The 24,743-nt window shown below is 41.9% G+C and overlaps 1 protein-coding gene across 1 annotated transcript in view; it reads left to right on the top strand.

The window, feature by feature from the left end:
• The window catches only part of LOC310934376 (protocadherin-15-like), a gene marked incomplete at both ends in the record, with an annotated part of 242,963 nt that overhangs the window by 134,667 nt on the left and 83,553 nt on the right, over positions 1-24,743 (top strand). Inside the window, 4 exons of the mRNA XM_083898086.1 lie at positions 5,848-6,153; positions 8,589-8,819; positions 14,342-14,458; positions 22,933-23,073. Of these exons, the coding sequence (XP_083754212.1) occupies positions 5,848-6,153; positions 8,589-8,819; positions 14,342-14,458; positions 22,933-23,073 (795 nt within the window). The remainder of the gene's footprint in view (positions 1-5,847; positions 6,154-8,588; positions 8,820-14,341; positions 14,459-22,932; positions 23,074-24,743) is intronic.

Genomic DNA, 24,743 nt, shown 5'->3' with positions numbered 1-24,743 from the left:
CGGACTAGTGCCCGGAGCAGGAGGATCTGCTGTTCCGGAGAACCACTGTTTACGTATCCGGTGTTTACCGGCTTTTTTCAGAGATCTCGCTGAGCCCGAGATTACAATAAAACACAGCGTTCTCAGCAGTGGCTGAACTGTTTGTTTAGAACCTTCAGGGCTTCTTCATAAACAAGGTAATGACGCAGATACACCCTAAAAAACAGCGTTCCGGTCTAGGTCCGCTTTAAAGAGCTCCATATTTTCTCAAGTGCTACTTCTCAAGTGCTACTACACCGCTCGAGAGAATCTCACAAACACACTTGAACTCTGTCTCCCCTGCCCTCGTCATCAAAACGGTATCATCTCACTTCCCCGTGCACTCACAAGTAGAGTCATATTTAACCGTAATACATCCCTGTAAAATCTCGATTTTACTTTTTTTTATTTCCCCTGTAGCTTCTTGAATTTACCTGGAGGGGGAGGGATAATAAACGCAGCCAAAAAAACAAACCTTCAGGCTTCAGTTGCCAAAGGTGAAGATGGCTACAGCGCAAATGCTTTATGCCATTAAGTAGATTAATGCAGCCCTGGGGCATTTTTGGATTATCGTATCTGGAGCTGGTTACCACCTGTTCTTTTCTCACTCACACACACACACACACACACACACACACTCGCACAATGAAGACGATTTTGCAGGTTATCAGGACTGACAGCACTGTTGCTGGTGCAAATAGAGTCATTTGTTCCTGTGTCTGCACCATTCTGCCCCGTTCTGTTTCGCTAATAGCGGGGAGCCATAATCTGAACATGCAGACGTCCGCGGGACGAATGGATTAGCATTCGCGTCAGACAGACGCGTCGTAGAAGCACAGAAGCGTTCGCCGTGTGCGAAACGCATGCCTCTGTTTTCCTGTTTTCACGTTTTTTATTTATGGCGACAAAGGGTCGATGACAGCCATTGAGCTGTGCTCACGCTCGCCAATAATAGGAAATAAATCATGTAATCCACTCGTGAGTTCAAAGGCCCGCTGATTAAGGTTCACTTCCTTTAAACTGCATCTCTCTCCGTCTCCAGTAAATTATCAGGCCTGTGGGAAACGCCATGAATAAACTATTCATTATTTAACAAACGCCAGTTCAAAGGCGAAATTGTTTTAATAAACCTGTGCGATGTCTTTATTAATCTACCTTTTTTTTTTTAAATATTCTCCTCCTATCCCCTTTGTTCAGGGGGGAGAACACATTCTCAAACATAATGTTCTTTACAGGCTCCAACATTTTCACCACGTTCCCGCCGGGGGGAAACGAGTAGAAGCGCTAAGCTCGTTACTAAACGGCGAGGCTGTTGAACTGACTGCAGTTTTTTTTACCCCCAAGCGATTGCTTTTATAAAGAGAGGGTAATGGTTTTGATCTGTAACCGGGAAAAAAAAAAAAAAACATTGGTAAGCTCCGTGCATCTTACTTAGTTACAGAGGTCTATATGTAAAATATATAACACCGTGTTTGCCAGTGGAATTCCAAATAGGTGCTGCCATTCAAATTCCAAATACTGTGTACGAGTGTTAAGAGCACACAACACTGGCTGAATCTCAATCGCCGACCAGTTTAGGAGGAATTTAGCCACATTTACATGTATCTTAAAATTCCCTTCCATTTTTCCTTTAGCCACCTGTGTTTTTCAAACGAGATGTGGATCTTTAAAGCGTACCCTGATTTTCTCATCTAGTCGAGATGTTTTTGAGAGGGGTAACGGGGCTTTTTAGGTTCAGAAATGTTGGCATTTCCAACCCATACTGTAGCTGCAGCTAGCTCTGTTCAATTTTAGGCAAACAGGATGTCAAAGTGTTGCATTGCTGTGTTAGTAGGTGGTTGGGCTGTCACTTATTTGTTCGGAATTCAAATACCAATATCACAAACTCCACTATCGACTGATACCGATATCACTCCGTTACACTCGTTTTAGACCTTTTAATCTATTAAGCTGCTATGAAAACACATTTCTTCCATTTCAAGATATGTGAAACAGTGGTTTTGACCAATATTGGGTGATATTGGGTATCGTATTGGCTCATTTCATTTGCGAATATCTGGGCTGTACCAGTGAAGCCAGTATTTCACTTTGTCATTTTATGATCTAAAATGGCCGATTTCTTACATACTGTGCCTTTGTTATCACGAGGGAGAGTAAAATATTTTCATTTCATAAGTAGCTATACGCAGTATATTAGATTTCTGTGTTGGGTCTATTATATTATTATATCTTTTTTGGTCTCACCTTTACCTGCAGGTTGTGCCTATTGAACACGACAGAAAACAAACATCTGCGTTCCTAGAAATGGCAGCGAGAACTCTTAACTATGCTTTGTTTAACAAACTCTCCTTGTGCATGTTAGCCTAAACTCACCATCTATGCAGTTGACACCCAGATTTTTTCGAAATAACTAAGCTCTGCAGACTCACTGCGTAAGTCCTTGAAACACGTAAAATGACAGACGTAAATTCAGCTCCGTCAACGCGATAAAGAGTAAAGCAAGTTGGAAATCGTCCAGCAACGTATGTGTCAAACAAATTCAAGGTTTTCCTCTTACAAAAAGACACAATGTGTCGCGCGATGCTATCCCTGACCATTGTCAGCCAGCACACAAAACCAAATGTCCTGACAGATAGAAACCATAATAAAGCAGCAAATGCAAACTTCCACCAAGGTCGTTCTGTTTTAACAATTGTTTTGAGGGGGAAAAAAAAATCCTGCATCTTGCGTCTTGATTTACCACCAAACTCTAATCCTCCATCTCCAGGAATTTTACACCCAAATACGCTCTTAACTTTTTGACTTATCTTTCATTGAAACGGACCGATAAACAAAAACGTTTGGCAGAAATATAATCTCCATTGCGGCGGTAATAACTACGGCATTATAATGTGTAGATGTGCGTAAGAAATATGGCCACTTCGTGGGGGCTGAGGCTTTCAAACCAAACCATATATTCCGCAGTTTGCACTGAGACGAGGCCGCACAGCGTTTTTGTCACGTCCGTGAACATCTCTTCAAAGTCTTGCGGGACCCTAGAAACAGACCTCCTTAATACATACATCTCTTTTTTCCCCTCTCTCTCTCATTAGCCACTACAGAAATATGCAAATGTGTTATTTGATTTTTTTTTTTTTTTTTTTTTTTAAACTGGCTCTCTGAATTGATTGGATTACACGTCGTACAAGGCGAGAAGCAGTGGGGGGGGGGGGGGGGGGATTTCAGTTATGCAACCACAGAGAAGTGGGAAGTAATGATCCGTGTGCACATATTGACGCCAAGTGCTTCGGTCTGTTTTGCAAAAGGCTTAAAACGCTGAGGTCTAGTGTTTAGCGTTGGCCTTTTCAGGTACTTCATGTCCAACGATCGTGGAGCAGCTTTTAGCAGCCGTGTTTACGTCCCTCCTCCTCCTCCACCTCCTCCTCCTCCTCCTCCTCATCCTCCTCGTCCTCACAGGACTTCTACCTTGTCCTTAGTTGAACCGCAGTTAAAAATGATTGCCAGACAGATGAAATGAGACTCGATTTCCCTCAGTATTTTATTCTCCTCTCTCTCTCTCTGTTATAACTAAGAATTACTACAGCTGTTGCTTCTACGGACCCACAAATAAACTGAGCACAGTCAGAGGCATAATTATGTCTTATCCATACAGGAATTAAGACTTGCACAGCGTCTAACTTATACACATAATGTAGCACTGCCTGGTTCTCCTCAGTTTATACCCCATGCATGTTCTGTCATGATGTACACGTGTTCAACTGCTTTTTAATGCAAATTTTATATAAGGTTAAAGTGAGTATCTGAAGAAGAAAGACGATATGATGTTTTATAAGTGACCCCAGGACAAAGACCAGACTGGAGATTATATGAAGGTCAGAACAGATAGGATGTTAACGCTAATTCACAATTCTGCCCCCTTTCTTCCACTTAATACCATAGTAAGTTTACACTTGGTTTATCCACTCGGCTGTTGGCGCCCGATGATTATGGAAGCCCATTACCGCCAGTGTAAAAAAAAAGAAAGATCCCACTATCTCAAAATAATGAGATAGTATCTCAATATAATGACTTAGTATCTCAAAATAATGAGATAGAATCTCTATATATTGGCTTAGTATCTCAATATATTGACTTAGTATCTCAAAATAATGAGATCGTATCTCAATATATTGACTTAGTATCTCAAAATAATGAGATAGTATCTCAATATATTGGCTTAGTATCTCAATATATTGACTTAGTATCTCAAAACAATGAGATATTATCTCAAAATAATGACTTAGTATCTCAATATATTGACATAGTATCTCAAAATATTGACTTAGTATCTCAAAATAATGAGATAGTATCTCAATAAATTGGCTTAGTATCTCAATATATTGACTTAGTATCTCAGAATAATGAGATAGTATCTCAATATATTGGCTTAGTATCTCAATATATTGGCTTAGTATCTCAATATATTGACTTAGTTTCTCAAAATAATGACTTAGTATCTCAAAATATTGTGATAGTATCTCAAAATAATGACATAGTATCTCAAAATAATGATGAGTGTCTCATTACTTAGATACTAAGTCAATATATTGAAAAACTTAGTCAATATATTGAGATGCTATGTCAATATTTCGAGATACTAAGTCAATATATTGAGATACTTTTTTTTTTTTACACTGGTTGAAATGGGCTTCCATAGATGATGGCAGCCTCTATAAAGCTTAAAGTACATAACCCTAACCTGCCCATATTCTTGTCATTACGGTAACCCTCAGGACTTCCCATGGAACGACCGTCAAATCATAACTGCCAGATATGGAAAGTTAAAGTTATTTTTTGACAATTCTACAGCCATAAAACCTGAATAAATACATTCTCAACCTTTAGATTGTTACTGAGCTTTTAGGGTTAGGGTTCTTTAAACCCAAGAACGTGATGTATAAATGGTGAAGTAATGTAAAGACGTGTAAAATGTAAAAAAGTGAAGCTTTAAAGGAGCCTGTGGTGAATTACATCAAGCTCTCAGCTTGATTTCAGCCTTTAAGTTTGTACTTTTCATGTCTTCTCACGGTGAATATGTGAGGTCATCGTTTCTAGTGTTTCACGCTGTACTTCAACAGTGTTACTCTCAGAGGCGAGGCGCTTTATTGATGGCTTTTTTTTTTTTTGCAACGTTTAATTTCGCAAGCCTTATCTCACGTTCTTTAATCATACAGAGTTCGGTAACGACCGTAGCAACGCTGGCAGACTTTAACACATCCATCAGGCTCTGTTAGATATTGTTCTTCTGTAGAGTTAGCGTTAGCACACAGGCCGCTGTTCAAATAAGTGCTGACGTTGGAGTTCTCTGACTGACTTGAAGAGCGTCGAGTTGTCGCTGTTGTCGTCTGCAAAAAAATGAGCCGAAAGCAGTACGTGCCACTTAAAGCTGCAGTACGTGACTTTTGAACGTAAATAAATGACTGATACATTCACAACATTGTCAGATAAGTTCACACGGGGCTAATTAACTGGCTCCGTTTTCCCTCAGTATAGCCGTGTTTTGATCTCATGTCACCCGGTGACATTATCACACTGCATTACAGGAAGTGATTTGTTCATGTCGAGACAGAAGGCAGCAGCATTGCGCTATTAGCTGTATAGCGAAAACAAGTTTACGTATGACTGAAAACACAAAAGAGCACCAATTAAAGGTTTCAGAAGTTAATTATTCAGCAGGGAATAAGTATTGTCTCCACCTGCGCTGCTGCTGTATACACACAAAAGCTCCCACAGTTAGGTCTGATAGTTTTGTTTGCTCTGATCACGCTCTATCTCTTCCCCCCCCCCCAGGCCACAGATCCTGACAAAGGAGCGAATGGCGAGGTGCGCTACCGGATCGTAAATCACCCGGACTTGTTCACAATCACCGAAAACGGCAGCATCTACACCAGCGCGCCCCTGGACCGGGAGCTCAGGAGCCAGTACGACCTGGTGGTGGAGGCGTCGGACGGCGCCGTGGACCCGCGTCGGACCACGGTGACCCTCTTGATCCTGGTCACGGATATCGACGACAACAGCCCCGTCTTCCTACAGCCGACCTACGCGGTGAACGTACCCGAGAACAGTCCAGTGGGAACTGTGATTCTGACGCTCAGCGTAAGTACTTACTCTAAATTTGTGGGGTTTTTTTCCCCCTTTTCCTTGTATAAAACTTTACATTACAGAACAATAGGGTAATAGTAAGGTGATATCATGGTATTTCTGTAGTAATAACCAAGTAATAACATGGTTATAACTCATTAACAATGAAAAAGTGAGTGTGGGACATAAGTTGGATGGATTTCAACATTATTACAGTTCTACGTCTGTAAACCTACAGCAATTACTTTGGAAATCATGTGGTATTACTGTAATATTATCGTCTTATTACAACACTATTACTATTGTTATTACCAAGTCACTCAAATAAGATGATATAACGATAATACTACTTCCATCTTGGTGCTTAAATGGTCAAGTGCCGGCCATTGAGTGTTTAAAATGTCACATTATGACGCCTCTATGAGCAGTTTTTTAAAATCACAGCCAGTTTATAGTATAAGATCATTTTTTATCACCCGTGCCAAATATTGGCGATAAAAAACAAAATATCAGAGCGCGTGTTTGCACTGAAAGAACATATAGTGGGAAACCGTCTGTGTGCCAAAGGAAACGCAGAGCAGAGGAGCGAGTAATTGCCGACATATTGTGAGTGACATTTCTCAGCGAGGGATAAAATAAGAATGGAGAGCGGAGAAGAGAGGGCGAAGGGGCGAGGATGAAGGGGTGTGACTGACAGTGGCACCGTGACACGATTAATCTCCTAGACAACAACACCTCGACTCTAAACGGATGTGGGTGGTTTTTCCGAGACATCTTAAGAGCACATGTGTGAGCGAGTGAGGGGGGGAGATGAAGTGGAAGTGGCTGCTTTGGTTTCGTCCGCGACACCTCAGTCGGTGGTTTCCAGAGCAAGGAAATCTCTTCCTACAGGAGGATGAGAGTGTGTTTGATTATGCACTTGATTATAAGACGTCGATCAGCGACTGTGACTATGTGACTCATGATCTTTTAGCATGCTCAGTGGCTTAGTGGTTAGCACTGTTGCCTCACAGCAGGAAGGTGATGGATTCCCTCCCCTGTAATTTTTCCGTGCAATTTCGGTTGTGGATCATCTATTATCACGTGTAGTTAGTGGACTTCATGTGTTTTGCGCAAAACGTTTACACGGTTTCTTGCAGCCATGCTAAAGCTGCTCCTCTAAGTTCAACACGCGGTAGATCCCACAGAAATTCTGAAATTTACGACGGTCTGTGAATGCATCTCGTTAGCTGCTCCCATCAGCTCAACACACTGTGAACCCTGCATTACTTTCCGTAGCTCTCATGCACTGTAGTTTAGAATATTTGGTGAATAATATCGTTGAAGGCCACACGGTGAAGTAGTGGTGAGCACTGTTGCCTCACGGCAAGAAGGTGATGGATTTGATTCCCAGTCTAGGACCGTTCTGTGTGGAGTTAGCAATCTTCTCCTCGTGTCTCCGGTTTCTTCCCTCCATTTTAAAGCTGCTCCTCTAAGTTCGACAAATGGTAGATCCCACAGATTTGATGAAATTTACCATGGTCGTTGAATGCATCTCGTTAGCAGCTCCCGTTAGCGCAACACACTGTGCACCCTGCTCTACTTCGAGCAGCTCTCATGCACTCGAGTTTAGATTATTTGGTGAATAATACCATGGAAGGCCACGCGGTGAAGATGTGGCTAGTACTGTTGCCTTACAGCAAGAAGTTGATGGACGTGTTTTTGGCGGAAGATCCTAGATCCTACAGAAATTATGAAATTTACCATGGTCGTTGAATGCATCTCGTTAGCTGCTCCTTTTAGGTCAACACACTGTCAACCCTCCTTTACTTCGAGTAGCTCTCTGAGTTTAGAATAATTGGTGAATAATATAATTGAAGGCGGTAGATCCTACAGAAATTATGAAATTTACCATGGTCGTTGAACGCATCTGGTTAGTTGCTCCCGTTAGCTCAACACACTGTGAACCCTCCTTTACTTCGAGTCACTCTGAGTTTAGAATAATTGTTGAATCATATCATTGAAGGCCACATGGTGGAGAAGTGGCTAGCACTGTTGCCTTTCAGCACCGGGGGTTCTAGACCTGGTCCGACGAAGTGGTAGAAAATGAATGACTGAATGTATGAATGAATGAATGTCTTTAGTATATATTCACATCTACGTACTGTGTTCAAAACTCGTATTTCAGAAGCTTGCGAGATGAAACGTAAGTGCAATAATGATCGACTTAATCTAGGCTTAAAGGTATTAATGATTGATGGAAGGAACCTCAGCAGTATTAAGATGCAACATTTAAATAGAAACGTCAATATTCCTCACCCACGGCTTATTCACAGCATTTTCTTGAAGTTTAAAAAAAAAAAGAAAAAATCCTTCTCTCTACCATCCTGCAGTCTCTCCATCTTTGTCATATTTTTTTTTTCCCTTGTACTGCACTTTCATTATTTTTTGACTCATCGTTTTCTTCCCAGGCGGTGGACTCGGACCTCTTCTCCAGAGTCACGTACGGGATCAAGACGGAGTCAGCCAGGCAGCTGTTCTCTCTCGACCCCATCACGGGGGAGTTGGCCGTGCTGCAGGCCCTGGATTTCGAGAACCTGGCAGCGATGGGAATGGGGACGTCTTACACTTTTCAGGTGGAGGCCGTCGACCAGGACGGGGTCATGCCTCCGGGACTGGCCAACGTCACGGTCCGCATCACGGTAAGTCAGTCGGTCGGCTCCCACCGCAGACTCTCGGCCGTCTCGTCTCTCCTCTCCATCCATCCTCGTTCTCCTCCCTCGGGATCTGTATATAATAACACGTGATGATGAGTCATTAGCTGAGTTTTATAGTCGTATTAGTTTCCCTAAGCCTCGGTCCAACAATTGATTAGTGTACAGCGAGGCACCTGTGCTGCCATTGTGATTGTAAATCCAGTGTTTTTTTTGCCATTTACCGCGCGAGCCAAGCGAATTCGCTTTGTTCGACACGTTTCGGGCCCTCCCGACCAGCTTGATCTCGTAGCCTCTCGCAAGAACAAAGGGAACCTGATGTATAGGTGTTTGTCCCTTTGCACGCGAGTGCTATTCCCTCTCTGAGTGACTCATTGGCTCAGTAACGGCAATTACGTCAGGTTTTTCAGGAGCTTTTTGCTCCCTCTCCAACCTTTCAAGAGATTAACAGCTGAATGCCAACAAAAGGATTAAAACGCCTCGTGTTGTGATACTATTCATGTCTGTGTGTGCCGGTGTGTGTCATTAGGCAGGTTTTCATCGGCACGTTTTTATATATGTGCATTAAAAAAACAACTTTGAATGAGCAATGGGTAAAAGCAGTTCTTGCATTAAAGCAGAACTGTGCAGGGTTTTTATTGTAATTTAACAGCTTCAGAGTCAGAGTGATGGTTAAATGTAAATTGTTGCGGGGAGAGATTGGGGGGCTGCCCCCTACTGGCTGTTTGTGGAAAGTCCTCAGAATCCTGTTTTAGACGTTCATCATGGCACATTTGAAGAATAAGAAACAAAGAAAACCGTTGTCGGAGGAAGCAAGGAAGAGGAAATGACATTTCTGAGCATCGGAACCAATGTTTATGGTAGTGTCAGAGAAATAATGTACTCCAAAACTGTAGGGGGAGCTCTGTCGAGAAAAAGGCGAAAAAGACGACCACCCTTCTGCTTTAAAGATTTTAAGCTAAAGAGAAAAGGAAAGTTGGCAAATAATACAATGAATTAAAATGTTTTTAAGTATTTTGAACCTTTTAAATGTTAATTTTTAAACTAAGTTACGCAATAAGAAACACAAAATATCCAAAATTGTCCAAATACTACATGATGATGAGTAACAACCCAGGATAAAAAAAAAAAAACGACACTCATCGCCTTTAGTACAAAAAAGGTCCCATCCATAGAAATTGGATAAACGTTCCTAACCAACATACTTTGCGATCATAAAACACAAATTAACTAATTTTCTGCAATTTGCAACACAACACTGCCACCTGCTGGATTCCCAGATAAAATGCATCTATTCCAAAAAAGAATGGGTACATTTTATGTACTCGAGACGAATCACGTAACTATTTATTACTAAAATTATGCGTTAAACATGCTTACATTCAATACACAGTTGGTGACATTTTGTCTGATTGGCCAACAAGACTTTGTCGCCACCTGTTGACTCGGAGTGCCTTCGACCGCATTCGCCAGTGTTTGTTTTTCTTCTGTTTTCATGTGGACAGAACTGTGAAGTGTGTGGACGGCGCTATTTTTAAAACTGCAAGAGGAAAACCTCACTTTTTTAGAAAATACCCACCTTGTGTTTGTCCTGAGTCCCCCACCGTCTGCAGGGTCTGCGGAATCGGATATAATAAATGTTCGGGTGCAAACCGCATTCATGCCGGCTCGCCGCATGGTCTGACGACCTGTCGAGCGAGTCCGTCCTCTGATAAGTTGACGAGCGTTGGTCGCCGCGGCTCCGCTCTGTTTCTCACCAGAGCGTTTGATGGGCTCAAGTTTTGTACAAACACGGTTATCAAACCACCGGTGGCTTGTTGTTGGAATTGGCAAACATGAATTGGAACGAGCCTGACGGATTCACACGAGCTTCCGAGGCTCGCGGAAGAGCTGATTTCGCTGATTCCTCCTCGTTCCTTCGTTTGACACCTGCGGTGTGTTGTTTGAAGTTGCTCGTATTTGGTTTTCACCTCGGACCGTTTTTCTTTCGTCGGGTCTTTAATCTTGACGCTGTGCAATCGTAGATTCAGTCGCCCCAAAGTTTTTTTCAGTGCCTGTCAAAAAACGAACTTTCATATCTAATAAGAAACAACAAATTCATGTTATATCGCTATTTTACAAATTAAGGCACTCTAAAGTATCGTATTGTGAGGTATCCTGTGATTCTCAGACTCATTTTAGATCATTGGTTCTCAAAGTGCGGCCCGGGGCCAGTGGCGGCCCGCAGAAACTTTTCTGGCGGCCCGCAATGAATTACAGTTTATAGTTTTAATCCAGGAGCTACTAAACTTGTTAAATGTTTATTGGACATTACTGGATACAGACCAACAAGTGTACACAAAAATACTGGGTATTTACCTGGTTTCTATATGGTGAATTTTTGTGTAATATTGTGTTATAAGCTGGTAATAAGCAGGTAGCTACAGCTCCCAATTACTAGCTATTTACCCAGTAAATATAATGGTAACAGAAATGTGTTACTTGGTATTAACCTGTAATTAGAAGGTAAGAACAATGGCCAAAATAAATAAATTATAAACCGTTACTATATTAACGCTTAAATTACATTATATTAACGCTTATATTACTTAACGCTAAACTGTGGAACTGCGATCTCGTCATTTACATGATTACAAATGGGATTTATTTCAGTTTTTTTTTCCTTTGGCGGCCCTCAGTCCAATGTTGGGTTCCTAAATTGGCCCTCAGGTATCAAAACTTTGAGAACCCCTGCTTTAGATACACATGGATTTAATATTGACATAAAGTGCTTAATTTAAGAAAATGGAAATGAAATGGCGTTTTTTAAAATCGTGTCAATGATTAAATCTCTGTGCCGTCTGCGTTTGTCTCTTTAGATAGCGCCATGTGACGTTACTTTTCTTACTTCTTTCCCCTGATTAATCTTCCTCCGCACGTCTCTCTCCCCGGAGTGTGTGTGAGTGTGTGTCCTGATTAATCAAAATGTTGATCCAAACTCGCTGATATGACCGACTGAGTGGTGACTAGTGACAGTTTACGGCGCATGAAATTAGTCTGCACCGAGGGTAGCAGAAAAAACGTGCCCGTGGAAATACAAACACGCCCTCAGAATGTGGCAATTCTGAATATTTATGCGAGTATGCAGGTCTGCGTCTGCACAGGCGTTCAAATCCGGACCGCGCTCCGTCTATTTTTGATGATGCGTCGACCACCTATAGCCAAAATCCAGCCATTTCAAAATCATAATGTTCCAACTGTGTATCAAATATTTTATGCTCCTATGAAGAGTAAAAATAAACAGCTCAGAACATGACGCAGTTAAAATCTTGCTATTGCTTTTTATTTACATTTTTCCCAACTCTGTACTTTATATGATACCAAGGCTTCCTGGACCTTATTGGATTTTTTCATTTTTCTTCTTAGTTGTAGCATAAAATCCTAAAAATCATCAGAAGCAACTGCTTTTTTTCTGCCGTTTCTCAGTTAATTTGTGAAAAATATGTGCAGATTTTTTGATATTGAATCCATTTGCCCTGATGCACTTTATTCAAAAAACTAAAGTTATCTTGAAATGACTTGAAATGTTCTACAATATAAGTCACCATCGCCCTGAACAAGGATCCATTGAAAGTATTTGCAAACCTCTTAAAGAATAATTTTAATGAATATTTGAAATTCAGGAAATTATCCATTCGCCCTGATGCACTTTGACAGTGAGCTGACTTTCTTCTCAAAAACAAAAAGTATCTCGTAACGACTTTAAATTTACCATCATAATAGTCGGCATCGCCCTGAACAAGCATCTGTTGAAAATATTTGCAAACCTCTTAAGGAATAATTTTAATGAATTTTTGAAATTCTAGAAATGCTCCATATGCCCTGATGCACTTTGACAGTGAGCTGACTTTTTTCTCAAAAACAAAAAGTATCTCGGAATGACTTGAAATTTACCATCATAATAGTCGGCATCGCCCTGAACAAGGATCCGTTGAAAATATTCACAAACCTCTAAAGGAATAATTTTAATGACATTTTTAAATTCTGAAAAAACTTCATTTGCCCTGATGCACTTTGACAGAGAGCTGACTTTCTTCTCAAAAACAAAAAGTATCTCGGAACGACTTGAAATTTACCATCATAATAGTCGGCATCGCCCTGAACAATGATCAGTTGAAAATATTTGCAAACCTCTTTAGGAATAATTTTAATTAATTTTTGAAATTCAGGAAATGATCCATTTGCCCTGAGGCACTTTGACAGTGAGCTGACTTTTTTCTCAAAAACAAAAAGTATCTCGGAATAATTTGAAATGTACCATCGTACGCCTTCATATATTGAGGAAAAACTTTAAAATCTCTGAAAGTTGCATCTAATTATCTTTGCAAAATCACCAAAACTCAACATAAGGGGGTTTATAAACGACTTATTTGCACTATCCTGTCCTGAGGTTTTGATCAGTATCAGTCTGACACAAGAGTGCGGAGCATCACATCCACTCATCCCCCGGATTTAACGCGAGCGCATGAAATCATATGTCATGTTTACAGCTTACCTTGTAAACACTCGCAGCACAAGGATCGGGCCTCATCATTCATAGCGAGAAAGCGCATCATGGATTTTGTGCCAGCGAACGTTAAAAAAACCTGCGAGTAGATCAAAGCGAGGCTGCTCTCAGAGCGCCGTGTTTATTAAAACATGTGCCGGCGCTCGCTGCTTAGTCGAAATCTATGGAAGGTATAAAAAAAAAAAAAAGGGGGGGGTGGGGGGTAAAGTCAAGTCAAGACAAAGAAAAAGCAGGCGGCTGCACTTTTCCTTTGAGCCGAGGTTATTCCTCGGAGAGTTGACTCACTCGCGCACACACACGCGCGCTAAAGCAAAGGTTGCACAGCGAGGCTTCTGCATGCCGACCATCTGGCAGGTTTGTGCTGTGCATTATTTACAGGGAGAGACGGTGATTAAACGCAGCGTCGATGCTGAGTTTCCACATGCGTCCTGGAGAGCCGTGAACCACCGACTGCCAGCGGAAAAAAACACACACTATATAAAACACTATAGCTTACTTTTCTATGCTTCTTTTTATCAATTGGCGCGTCATTTTCTGTCCATTCTTAAATTGAATCATCAAAAATGATTCCAAACCCCCCGGTTGCCGTTAAAAAAGAAATGATGTTTTGGTTATATAAGCTGGCATTAGATTGATAAAAAATGCCATTAGCGTGGCATCGTTTCAGCCGCTGTCATTCACTCTCCGTGTCGTTTCCATTTCTGTTTGGTTTCGAAAAAAGGGGAAAACGAGACGCGCGTCGCGTTTAATTAAACATCAGTTTGACAAAGTTCCAGCCGGAAAACGTCAATCACCATCGCTGTGACATTAATCTCATCTCGCGCGCGGCACGCTCGCTGCTCATCTTCTGCTACAGTCCGCTGACGAGGTGGTCGGGTGATTAACTGGTCGCGAAGCCAACAAATGTGGACAAAAACCTGTAGAAACTCACTTTACAGGCCTCTGTTTCTGTTTCTGTTTCCAGGACATGAACGACTTCTCGCCCGTCTTCAGTCAGGAGCTCTATAAGGGAATGGTGGCGCCCAACGCGGAGAAAGGAACGGTCATCGCCAAGGTTTTCGCTACCGACCAAGACCCACCTGTGAGTACGATCCCGCGACATTTACGCCGCTTTTCCGTCACATAGTTCGAGCGCCGCTCTGCTCTACTCGGTTTGGTATCAGGCACGTTGTGTTTTCAATGACTTCATAGTATACGTTTTTGCCGGAGTTTGTTTGTTTGTCTGTTAGCAACATAACTCGAAAAGTCACGAACGGATTTGGATGAAATTTTCTGGAAATGTCCGCAATGGGACCAGGAACGGGTGATTCAATTTTGGGAGTGATCCGCTATTTATATTTTTATCGCTATGTTGTGCTTGGCAGAGGTCTGCGCTCTCCGAGTGCTTCTAGTTCCCTACGAAGTTGTTTCTGGTGTAACTGAATCATTAGAATCAGTTCAACGACTGAACGACGTTGTGATTCGCCCCGCGATCGCTAAATACACCAGACTCCTCTGTTCAATTTTTAAAGATTTTAGACATTTCCTTTGCTAAATGTTGGAGATTAACAGGATTTTTAAGCAGTTTTAACCCTTTAACACTGAGCATGTCGCTGACGACGCGTTGGCACAAGCGCAGTTTGCGTTATTGCAGTCACGCGACGGTTTGCGCTATTCGGGAATTTTCCTATTTCTCGCTTGGTTTTTCTGAAAGCTGAGAAGTTGCACGTCAAAGTATCATCTTATAACTAACTGACAACCTAATAACTTGACTGACAAACGGATCGTAATAAATAATCCTGACGTAAATGCTTCTTTTTTGGAGTTGACAGACTGGACGCAGCTTTGGCGTTATTCTGCCCCCTACAGTCTGAAGACGTATCTGCATTTAAGGGGTGTCCCATTTCTAAGTGACAAAATTGACCTCAACACTTGGTTTCGAGGGCCAGTTAAGATTAAGGGTTGAGCTTGAGGGTTAAGATAGGAATTGGAATTGGCCCAAAAACTCAAACGAATGCTATTTTTAATGTGTTTTATACTGTTCCAATTTTCAATTTTAACACGCAAATGTGTTGTTTGTGCACAACTGCAGTGTTTTTCCTCAACAAAGCTTTTTCCTTTTTTCATTTCAAATTGTCAAAACAGTATTTTAACACGCGGTAAATTGTAAATAACTGCCAGATAGCGGAGGTTATTCTGGAAAAATGGGCAAAATAAACTCACAGGACATTTTTTTATGGTCCTTTCTGTGGTTAAATTACGGAAAATGAAGTCCAGACGGACATTTTGAGGGTTACGCGTGAAAGGGTTAACTAAGGACGTCACATTTTTAGTCTCGTCTCGGCTCACTTGGAACCTCATCAGAGCAGTTACCAGGTACTGTCACTAACGGAAAAGCATATAAACCAGTTGAGCCGTGTCATATCTGTATAATGGGAATGTAAAATATCCAATGTAAAGGATATTGGTGTTTAAATGTTAAAACATGGGAGGTGCGTCGACACCATCCGATGGGTGGAAAGAAGATGAAAGCACTGCTGGATGTTGTTTTTTTTTTTTTTTTTCCACCTTCTCCCTCCACGTTTCTCACAGGAGAACATCGTCCAATTTAGCCGTGGAGTTTTTTCCACTCGCCGCATTTCAAAGATGTTTTTCAAGACCTCGTGTGTTCTCATTAGAGAGCTACAGCGCTCCGTATATATATTCTCATTCTGCACGACTACTTCTAATTGTGACGGAGCCTTGTTTGGCATCTTCGCTCGCATGAGTCATATGCCGGGTTGCCTCAGACGGCGTCATGTTTCCTCACACTCTTTTTACCTCACAATATCTGAGCAGGGCCTCCTGGGACCGGAGTTATGAAGAAGAATTTTCTTTTTCTAATTTTTTTTTTTTTCTTTCTTTCTTTCGGCGTCTGCAAAACCAAGGAACAAAAAAAAAAAATTACACAACGCTGAAGAGAAATTTGAGACACGGCTACAAACTGTGTGACAAAGAGGAGACACTGAGAGAGCGATATATTTACTAGCATTTACCGGGGTCCGCCGTCTGATACCTGGTTGTCAGCCTTTAAAGCTGAGGCCCCCAAAGTCTGGGTCGGGACCCACATGTGGGTCACAGGAAATGGTTTCCTGGGTCCCCAAAGGAAATTTGCAGAAATGTTCTGGTAACACTTTAGATTAGAGAACACATATTGCTTACTAACATATAGAAGTAGCATAGTAGCCCTTTATTAGTAATCATTAAGCACGTTATTCTACATAACCTTATTCTACCTCTAGTATGACATGAATTACGATTTTTCCTACAAAAGGTGTTAATACGTGCTTAATATTTAAGAATAAAGGGCTAGTATGGAGGGCTGTAGCTATCGAATATTTTTGTAATCGCGTATTCAACGATTATTATTATTTATTTTATTTTTTAATACGATTACTCGATTAATCGAGGAATAATCTGTAGAATGCTTGATTACAAAAATATGCAATAGCTGCAGCCCAAGTAAGCTACATTAAATCAGCTAACATCAATGTTTACGTTAGCGTGTTAGCAACTGGACGCTATCGGCTCAATTACTGAATCGTTGCGGATGTGCACCATGTTGGCTTCTTGTTTAAGCGTGAAATGGTCCCACACTTTGGACATTTTCCGCCGTTTACGGGCTGTTTTTAACGCTCCGTCTTGGTGTGCGTCTGCTAAAACGGTCCGTGTGGAACAATGATCCCTGCGCTGAACAGGCCGCGATCACTCGAGTAATTGTTGCAGCGAGTATGCTACTTACACCTAGTACCTAGTCAATGGTGAATACGTGTTTCCTAATCTAAAGTGTTACCAATGTTTTTTATAACATGTAAAAATAAATTAAAAAATGAAGTTTTGATATCAAACATCTCAACATATGGAGCTGATAGACGCACTGCGGCTTCAAAATATCACTGCAGTACAGTAACAGGCGTGTAAATGTGTGGCTCTTTTATTGTCAGTGTTACTTACCCCCAAAGTGACCCACGACTCAGCAGTTTTCTTTGTCACATTCTCTATTTCTATAGCGTTTCCTCCCTTTTACAGAAACTCTATAAACACACCGGCTTTCTTTCTAAAAGTTGTTTTAAAATTCCATCTCCACAGAAGTGACCTCCGCCGCCATTGACCTTAAAGTCTCGTGCTCTGAATGAGTGATAGGTTGCGCTCGTGAGGGCACCGGCTGACCTCCTCGCGTGACCTCAAACCCGTGTCCTTGGTTACTATCTTGCGTACGGTCCACGTGGAGGTGATTACGTAGCACGGACCTCCGCAGAAGCCAAGGCTTTTTTTTTTTCCTCTACTGGAGCTGAATGAGCTTGTGTGTCGTGTCACTGGGAAAAAAAATGGAAAAGCATTCATCTTTTACTATAAACGCAGTGGCAGCGTGGAGTGAGACACGGGAGTGAGTCAGAAAAGCACTTTGACAGACAGACAGATTAGGTTTCCCCAGAGGAGTCGACTCACCCGGGCTTTTATTGAGCGGGATTTAAGAGCTGAAAGAATTGTATTGATGGGTTGTCTGTCACGGGCACGTCTGTTTGCGGGAACATGGTTGAGTCCTCTGTGGACACACACACACACACACACACAGCTATTCTTAGGGTACGGCATTGACATCCATTCATTTGAACAGCCCAAATCAAAGCGATATCCCTAACCTTAAAGCTCCCATAGACCAGAAGTTCCAATTAACACTGTTTTGTTGGTGTGTATCTGCGTCATTACCTTGTTTATGAAGCACTAAAGTTTGGAAACAAACAGTTCAGCCACTGCTGAGAATGCTGGGTTTTATTGTATTCTCGGGCTTTGCAAGCACTCCTAAAAAGTCTGGAATCGTGACGTAAGGATCCCGTCTCCTGAACAGTACCTTCTTTCTGCTCCAGGCACTCGTCCGGGCACATCCGGTTGCGTACATTGAACCACAGAAGAAGAAGAACGTCCGTTGTGGAGGTGTTTCACCAATATCTTCTGACTCTGGGTCCAACTCCGGGTCAAAGTCATAAAAGGGACTGCGGCAGGGAGTCGTGACAAAGCCATTTTTAAACTCTGTTAAAACAATGTTTTGATAATGAGTAGCAGTGCATCCACCGTTCCAGAGGGGGGAGCTGCGCTTCTGAGAGCTGACGTGCTAATTACGTCGCTTCCAGCTATTGGCCAATCACAACACAGTTCTGTCTTCTGGGGGTGAGATTTCAGTCTGAATCAGCGCGACTGAAGAGAGCTTCAGTGAGGAGAGATTTCTATCAGCAACTAGGAGGTTTTTTGACCATAAAAACAAGTTAATGTATGTAAGTAGACCTCCATAACTCACATATATGTGCAACAGGACCACTCTATATGAGCTTTAAACACAAACAGTTGATGCCTCACCTGAACCCAAACAATTCAGGGGCCTTTTAGAGTGGAGCGAGGGTTCAATTACAGGCTACCGCCATGTGTCCCCGGGCAAAAACACTTCACCTCAAGCTATGCGAGCGGCTATGAAAGATGCATGACAGGAAAAGTGCTGCTTATGCAGTAGAATGTGTGGGTGGATGGCAAAAATGTAGTGTAAAAGCAGCGTTGAGTCGCCATCGAGATTAGAAAAGCTTTGTAAATTTAACATTGGGACCAGGTTTTGGTCTCCATGAGAGATGAGGTCAGTGTTTATATCAGAAAAGGTCTTAAAGAGGAAACAAATATATATATATTTCAGGTGTGACACAACATTACTGATACATTTCCTTTCCTGTGACTATTTCAAAAAAAAAGCCCGGCTGTGTTTCACAAAATAAATGTAAAAACAATTGTGAGGGTGCGGAAACGGTCCGTATTTTCTTTCATTCATCTCGACCGTGTCAGACTGTGTGACTCTTGTGAAAGAAAGTATTTACAGTAAACGTTAAAAAAGCCTGATATCGCTGATATCGTTGATCGATTGCTTGAGCTAAGAATCAGAGTCAACTTGAGGCCGGATAAAACTGGGCCTTATGTGTTTTGACGACACTCGTAGACCCCTTAGCCCCTTAACCTAATTCTAACCCTAAAACTAAGTCTTAACCTACAAAAATACCTTTAAAGTTGTGAGAACCTGCTCAATTGTGCTCAAGATGGTCTTCATAGACCTTCACCGTTACCCTAACCATCACAACTAAATGTCTCAACTAAACCCAATTCTAACCCTAACCCTACAACCAAGTCTCAACCCTTTAGAGTCAACCCTCTTATTTGTGCTGTGGTGTTGGTTAAGAGATGCCATTTCTTGGCCAAGCTTCATCCATCCATTATCTACCGCTTTACCCTCAGCCAGAGAGTCACAGTGCCAATCTCAGCTGACATTGTGCGATAGGCGGGGTACACCCTGGACAGTTGGCCAGTCCATCGCAGGGCCACACATAGACCATTCCACCATTCAATCTCACACCTACGGACAATTTAGAGCGACAAATTGACCTAATCCCCATAATGCTATGTTTTTGGACTGTGGGAGGAAGCCGGAGAACCCCGAGAAATGCAAACTCCTTGCAGAAACTCCCTTGTTCCAACCCGGGGAAGGCGAGAGCGCAAAACCACTACTCGCAATTACACGCATATCAAAGCAGTCATGAATGTTTCAGATAACCGCTCTGTACCAAATGAAGTTGTATTAATGTGTTCATCGGGGGCCGTCCCCGCAGTCTTGCACTTCTGTTCCGTCTCAATCTGTCACAATTCCACAATTCCACAACACAGCGACGTCTGTGCGTCTTCTTTAATTCATGAACTGCCTCGTTTATATCAAAGAGTGTCACAAAATGCCTTTAAAAATATTTTTTTTCCCCTTAAGGTTGCAGTTAGAGGATTGTTTATGCTGCTCGACGGCCGCGTTAACGACGCCGTAACTTCACTTTGATATAAAACATTTATTGTCTCGCTTGTAATGCCAAACAAGAGGGAAAAAGGTTTTAAGTTTAAAACGTCTCACGGGGGAAAAAAACGCGACATCCGTGACCCGACTGCGTGGCGGAAACATTTCTGACCATCGACGTAAAGGTCTCGGATTGGAGGACGCGACGTGATTCATGGTTTTATCGCCCCCTCGATGCAACACATTAACAACAAGAGCTTTTAGAGATGAGATGCATTTTCCGAGAATCCCCTCGGTGAATTCACTCAGATAGTTTTATAACCAATGAGAGACACATTTCTGTGAGTAAGCTCCCCGAGGGATCTGCTGCTGCTCTAGGATTTACCTCTCTACTCTTGCCCCAGGTTCTTTTTTTTCTACTTTATCCCTCGAGAACAAAATCAGTTACGGAAAAGGAAAAAAAAAAAAAATTCTGACTCAGATGAAGTCCCAAAGAGAAGAATCTACAGTGTAAGATAATCAAAGGAGGGTGATTAACAATCAGGAACAATGGTTCATCTTAATCAAAGGGTCACATTAAAGCCCAGGCTTCTCGCTAATGAATGTTAGCGCGGAGACCTGAGGGCTGAGTTTTAATGGAGAAGGTTTTTTTTTTTTTTTTGTTCCCATTGAAAGGGTCTGATTCAGTGAATAGCAGCGATTTTTATAATAACACCACTGATGACGAGTAATGAGGGGCTGTGACAAGATAAGAGGTTTATAAAATGGAGAGGAGTTATACGGAGGCGAGCGTGAGATCTTTTTCTTTAAAGATTACGTCACATCGCGAAACAGATCTGTCATATTAAGGGACGGTTAAGTGTAATGACATCAGACAAATTGCTCCAAAACAAACAGGCTTTCTATACGTGTTCTTATTGATCAAGGAACGTGCGAAAAGACGGAGTGCGTAACTTTTAAAGGTGCATTATGTAATAAATCTAAAGCAACTGGCAATACAATCCTCCTAATATGTCATAGAGACTCAGGAATAATGTTCATATAACAAACTGAACTCACCAACAACAACAGTACAGACAAAATATTTGCATTAAAAAAAATATTTTGCAGACTGAAAATCATGTTTATTTTTTGAAATCATGTTTTTTTTTTTTTGGCATGTGGCGCCACCTACCACCGTCTACCAATCATTGCAGTCAGTAGAGTCTCAGCTGCCGAGCAACCACGGGTTGCCAGTTACAGTCAGAAAACCTAAAAGACCTCGGTAATTTGAATTTGAATGTAGTAACCGTTTTTGGCCACATTCTAACATAAGGCACCTTTAAGCATAAAAAATGTATTTCACGCTTTAAAAAAAACATTGTCAGACGAGTCTATCACAACATTGCGCTAGTAAAGCAAGACTTCTGCAAACAGGTTTGTACTGGAGGGTTAGGGTTACAAGACCCAGGATTTCAGAAGTGAAAAGTACTGCTTAAAAAAAAAAATCCCGTCATTCAGCAGTTCACCCTGCGCTACCGGTGTATACGCGCAAATGCTCCCTCTGTCAGGAATGTTTCCCTGGTTTGAGGAGCGTGGATCTAGAACAAAAATCACAGTCATAAGTTACATTCTGCAGCTTTAACCCTATAAATGTCCAACTTTTAGGCCAGTTTTTAACGCATCCAATTACAAACTCTCGGTAAGGTCACACATACATTTTAATCCATTTTATACCAGAATTTTTTTTTTTTTAATATATATAATCATTAATAAGAACTTCTAAGAACTTGTATTGCAGGGTCAGGTTAGGCTTGAGGTCAGGATCAAGATAATAAAAGAATTAGCCAACAGCTTTTGGACTTTACATCGGATAGTTTGAGGTAGGTTTCGTTTTTAAATGTAGCATTATCAAAATAGTCAGAAGAGTCAGACGTTCTTCTTCTTCTTCTGTGGTTCAATGTACGCAACCGGATGTGCCCGGACTAGTGCCCGGAGCAGGAGGATCTGCTTTTCAGGACACGGGATCCTTGGGTCACGATTCCAGGCTTTTTCCGAGGCGCTTGCAGAGCCCGAAAATACAATAAAACCCAGCGTTCTCAGCAGTGGCGGAACTGTTTGTTTCCAAACGTTAGGGCTTCATAAACGAGGAAATGGCGCAGATACACAACAACAAAAAACGGCGTTAATTGGAACTTACGGTCTATGGGAGCTTTAAGGTTAGGGATAACGCTTTGTTTTGGGCTGTTCAAATGAATGGATGTCAATGCCGTACCCTAAAAATAGCTGTGTGTGTGTGTGTGTGTGTGTGTGTGTGTGTGTGTGTGTGTGTGTGTGTGTGTGTGTGTGTGTGTGTGTGTGTGTGTGTGTGTGTGTGTGTGTGTGTGTGTGTGTGTGTGTGTGTGTGTGTGTGTGTGTGTGTGTGTGTGTGTCTACAGAGGACTCGACCATGTTCCAGCAAAATATGCATTGGTTGGTTAGATATCTGGAAACACTGGAAAAAAAAAAAAACTTTGAAAATATAGACCTCAGCTCCAGAAACTCCGGTCTTTGCCGATGTGAAAGCTCACACTAAATATGCATAAAATATTGCCTTGTATTGCCTTGTGGCTTAATAACATTGAAATGCCTTAATTAGGTTCAATCAAACTCAATTTAGCAACTAAAATAAGGACGTTTTTGTTTCATTTAAATCCATTTAAACAGCAGATTGACACGTCTCACGCTCTCCTCTCCCCTTCCTCCAGGGCACTCCGGCCAATTTTGTCCGCTACACGGTGGACGAGGACCTGTCGCCGTACAGCGGCAGCATCTTTGACGTGGAAGAGGAAACGGGTCGAGTCGTCACCAAGGTCAACCTCAACGAAGAGCCCAGCGTCACCTTTAAGGCGAGTGACTTTTGGTCGCTGCGGCGACGGTACAACCCTTTGACAAAGAAGCTGCCTGTTGAATTGGCTGTGGTCGCTTTTCCAGGGATGTCTGTGATTCTGTTTGTCTGTCAGAGACGATTACAGTTTATAGGGAAAAGGATCTGGAATCGGAGCTTATTACCCCCCCTGAGCAAGGCATGTATTGACATGAAATCTTAGTTGAATTACATTAAAATGAAGCGCTCACTGTCAGTTTTGTTAAGATCCTGCTGTATACCTGCATGTTATTACCAGACATTAGCAGTCGGCTGCCAAGTACACAGATGGTGAAAGTGTGAAAACAGTATCTAACAAAAACAGGGCTTTATAAAAATGACTTTACTTCACTGGGTTTTATTAGCTGTCTGCTAACAGTCTGACATTAAAAAAAAAAAGAAGCCTGTTTTTAATGCAGCTAGTTAGCGCCGGCTGTGCTCTGTGCTAGCTTGAGACACTGAGGCAAGCTAAAATCATACTTTAGCCACTTAGCACTTATAAAACATGTCCCTGTTCCATCTATTATCTTAAAAAAACAAGTTTTTACATTAGATAGTTTTAATTTTGCTGGAAAACATATGTTTATTTTCCGTTGTAAACCGTTCACTCTCCTACACTAAAGTCCATAGAAAAAATTGTCGATTTTGGAGCTGTTGATTGACTGCTTTGTCCACAAATCCGTTCAAATGTGTTATTTAGTGACATCGGTGTTTGAAGTTCTTCATTTGGATTTATCTCGGTGATAGAAACGTACGTAACAAAGCAGCGATAGAACGGCAGCTCCCTGTGTCTCCATGAGCTTAAAACGCTGATTTTCTCTATGGGATTTGGTGAGGGAGAGCGAGCGGGGTTTACAGACTTCGGTTTCCACTCAGAAAAGTTCACTTCACGCATCAAAACCCCTGCGATTATTACTTTAAAGCTCACATAGAGTGGTCCTGTTGCACATATATGTTAGTTATGGAGGTCTACTTACATACATTAACTTGTTTTTATGGTCAAAACCTCCTAGTTGCTGTAAACGAGCCGATAGAAATCCTCTTTTCTGACGCTGTTCCCCAGCCGCGAGATTTGAGACTCAACTCTCTCACCCAGAAGACAGAGTCTTGTGATTGGCCAGTACCCGGAAGTGACATAATCAGCACACCAGCTCTCAGAAGCGCAGCTCCCCCCTCTGGAATGGTGGATGCACTGCTACTCATTAGCAAAACATTGCTTTAACAATGTTAAAATAGCTTCTTCACGACTCCCCGCCGCAGTCCCTTTGACGAAGACACTGCGCTCGTGAAACACCTCCACAACGGACGTTAATCTTCTTCTGCGGGTTCAATGTACGCAACCGGATGTGCCCGGACTAGTGCCCGGAGCAGGACGATCTGCTGTTCTGGAGAACCGGTGTTTACGTAACCGGACCGGGTTTTTTTTCGGAGATCTCGCTGAGCCTGAGATTACAATAAAACACAGCGTTCTCAGCAGTGGCTAAACTGTTTGTTTTGAACCTCCAGGGCTTCGTAAACAAGGTAATGACGCAGATACACACTAAAAAAAACAGCGTTAATTGGAACTTCCTGTCTAGGTCCGCTTTAAACTGCATGGATGCTATTGTAACTGTATTACTCACCAGCAGCGATGCACATCTTTACCTATTGACT

Source organism: Microchirus variegatus (genome assembly GCF_963457635.1).
Source record: "Microchirus variegatus genome assembly, chromosome: 11".
Lineage (NCBI taxonomy): Eukaryota > Metazoa > Chordata > Actinopteri > Pleuronectiformes > Soleidae > Microchirus > Microchirus variegatus.
The sequence above is the reverse complement of the archived record's forward strand: the minus strand, read 5'-3'. Positions and strand labels throughout refer to the sequence as shown.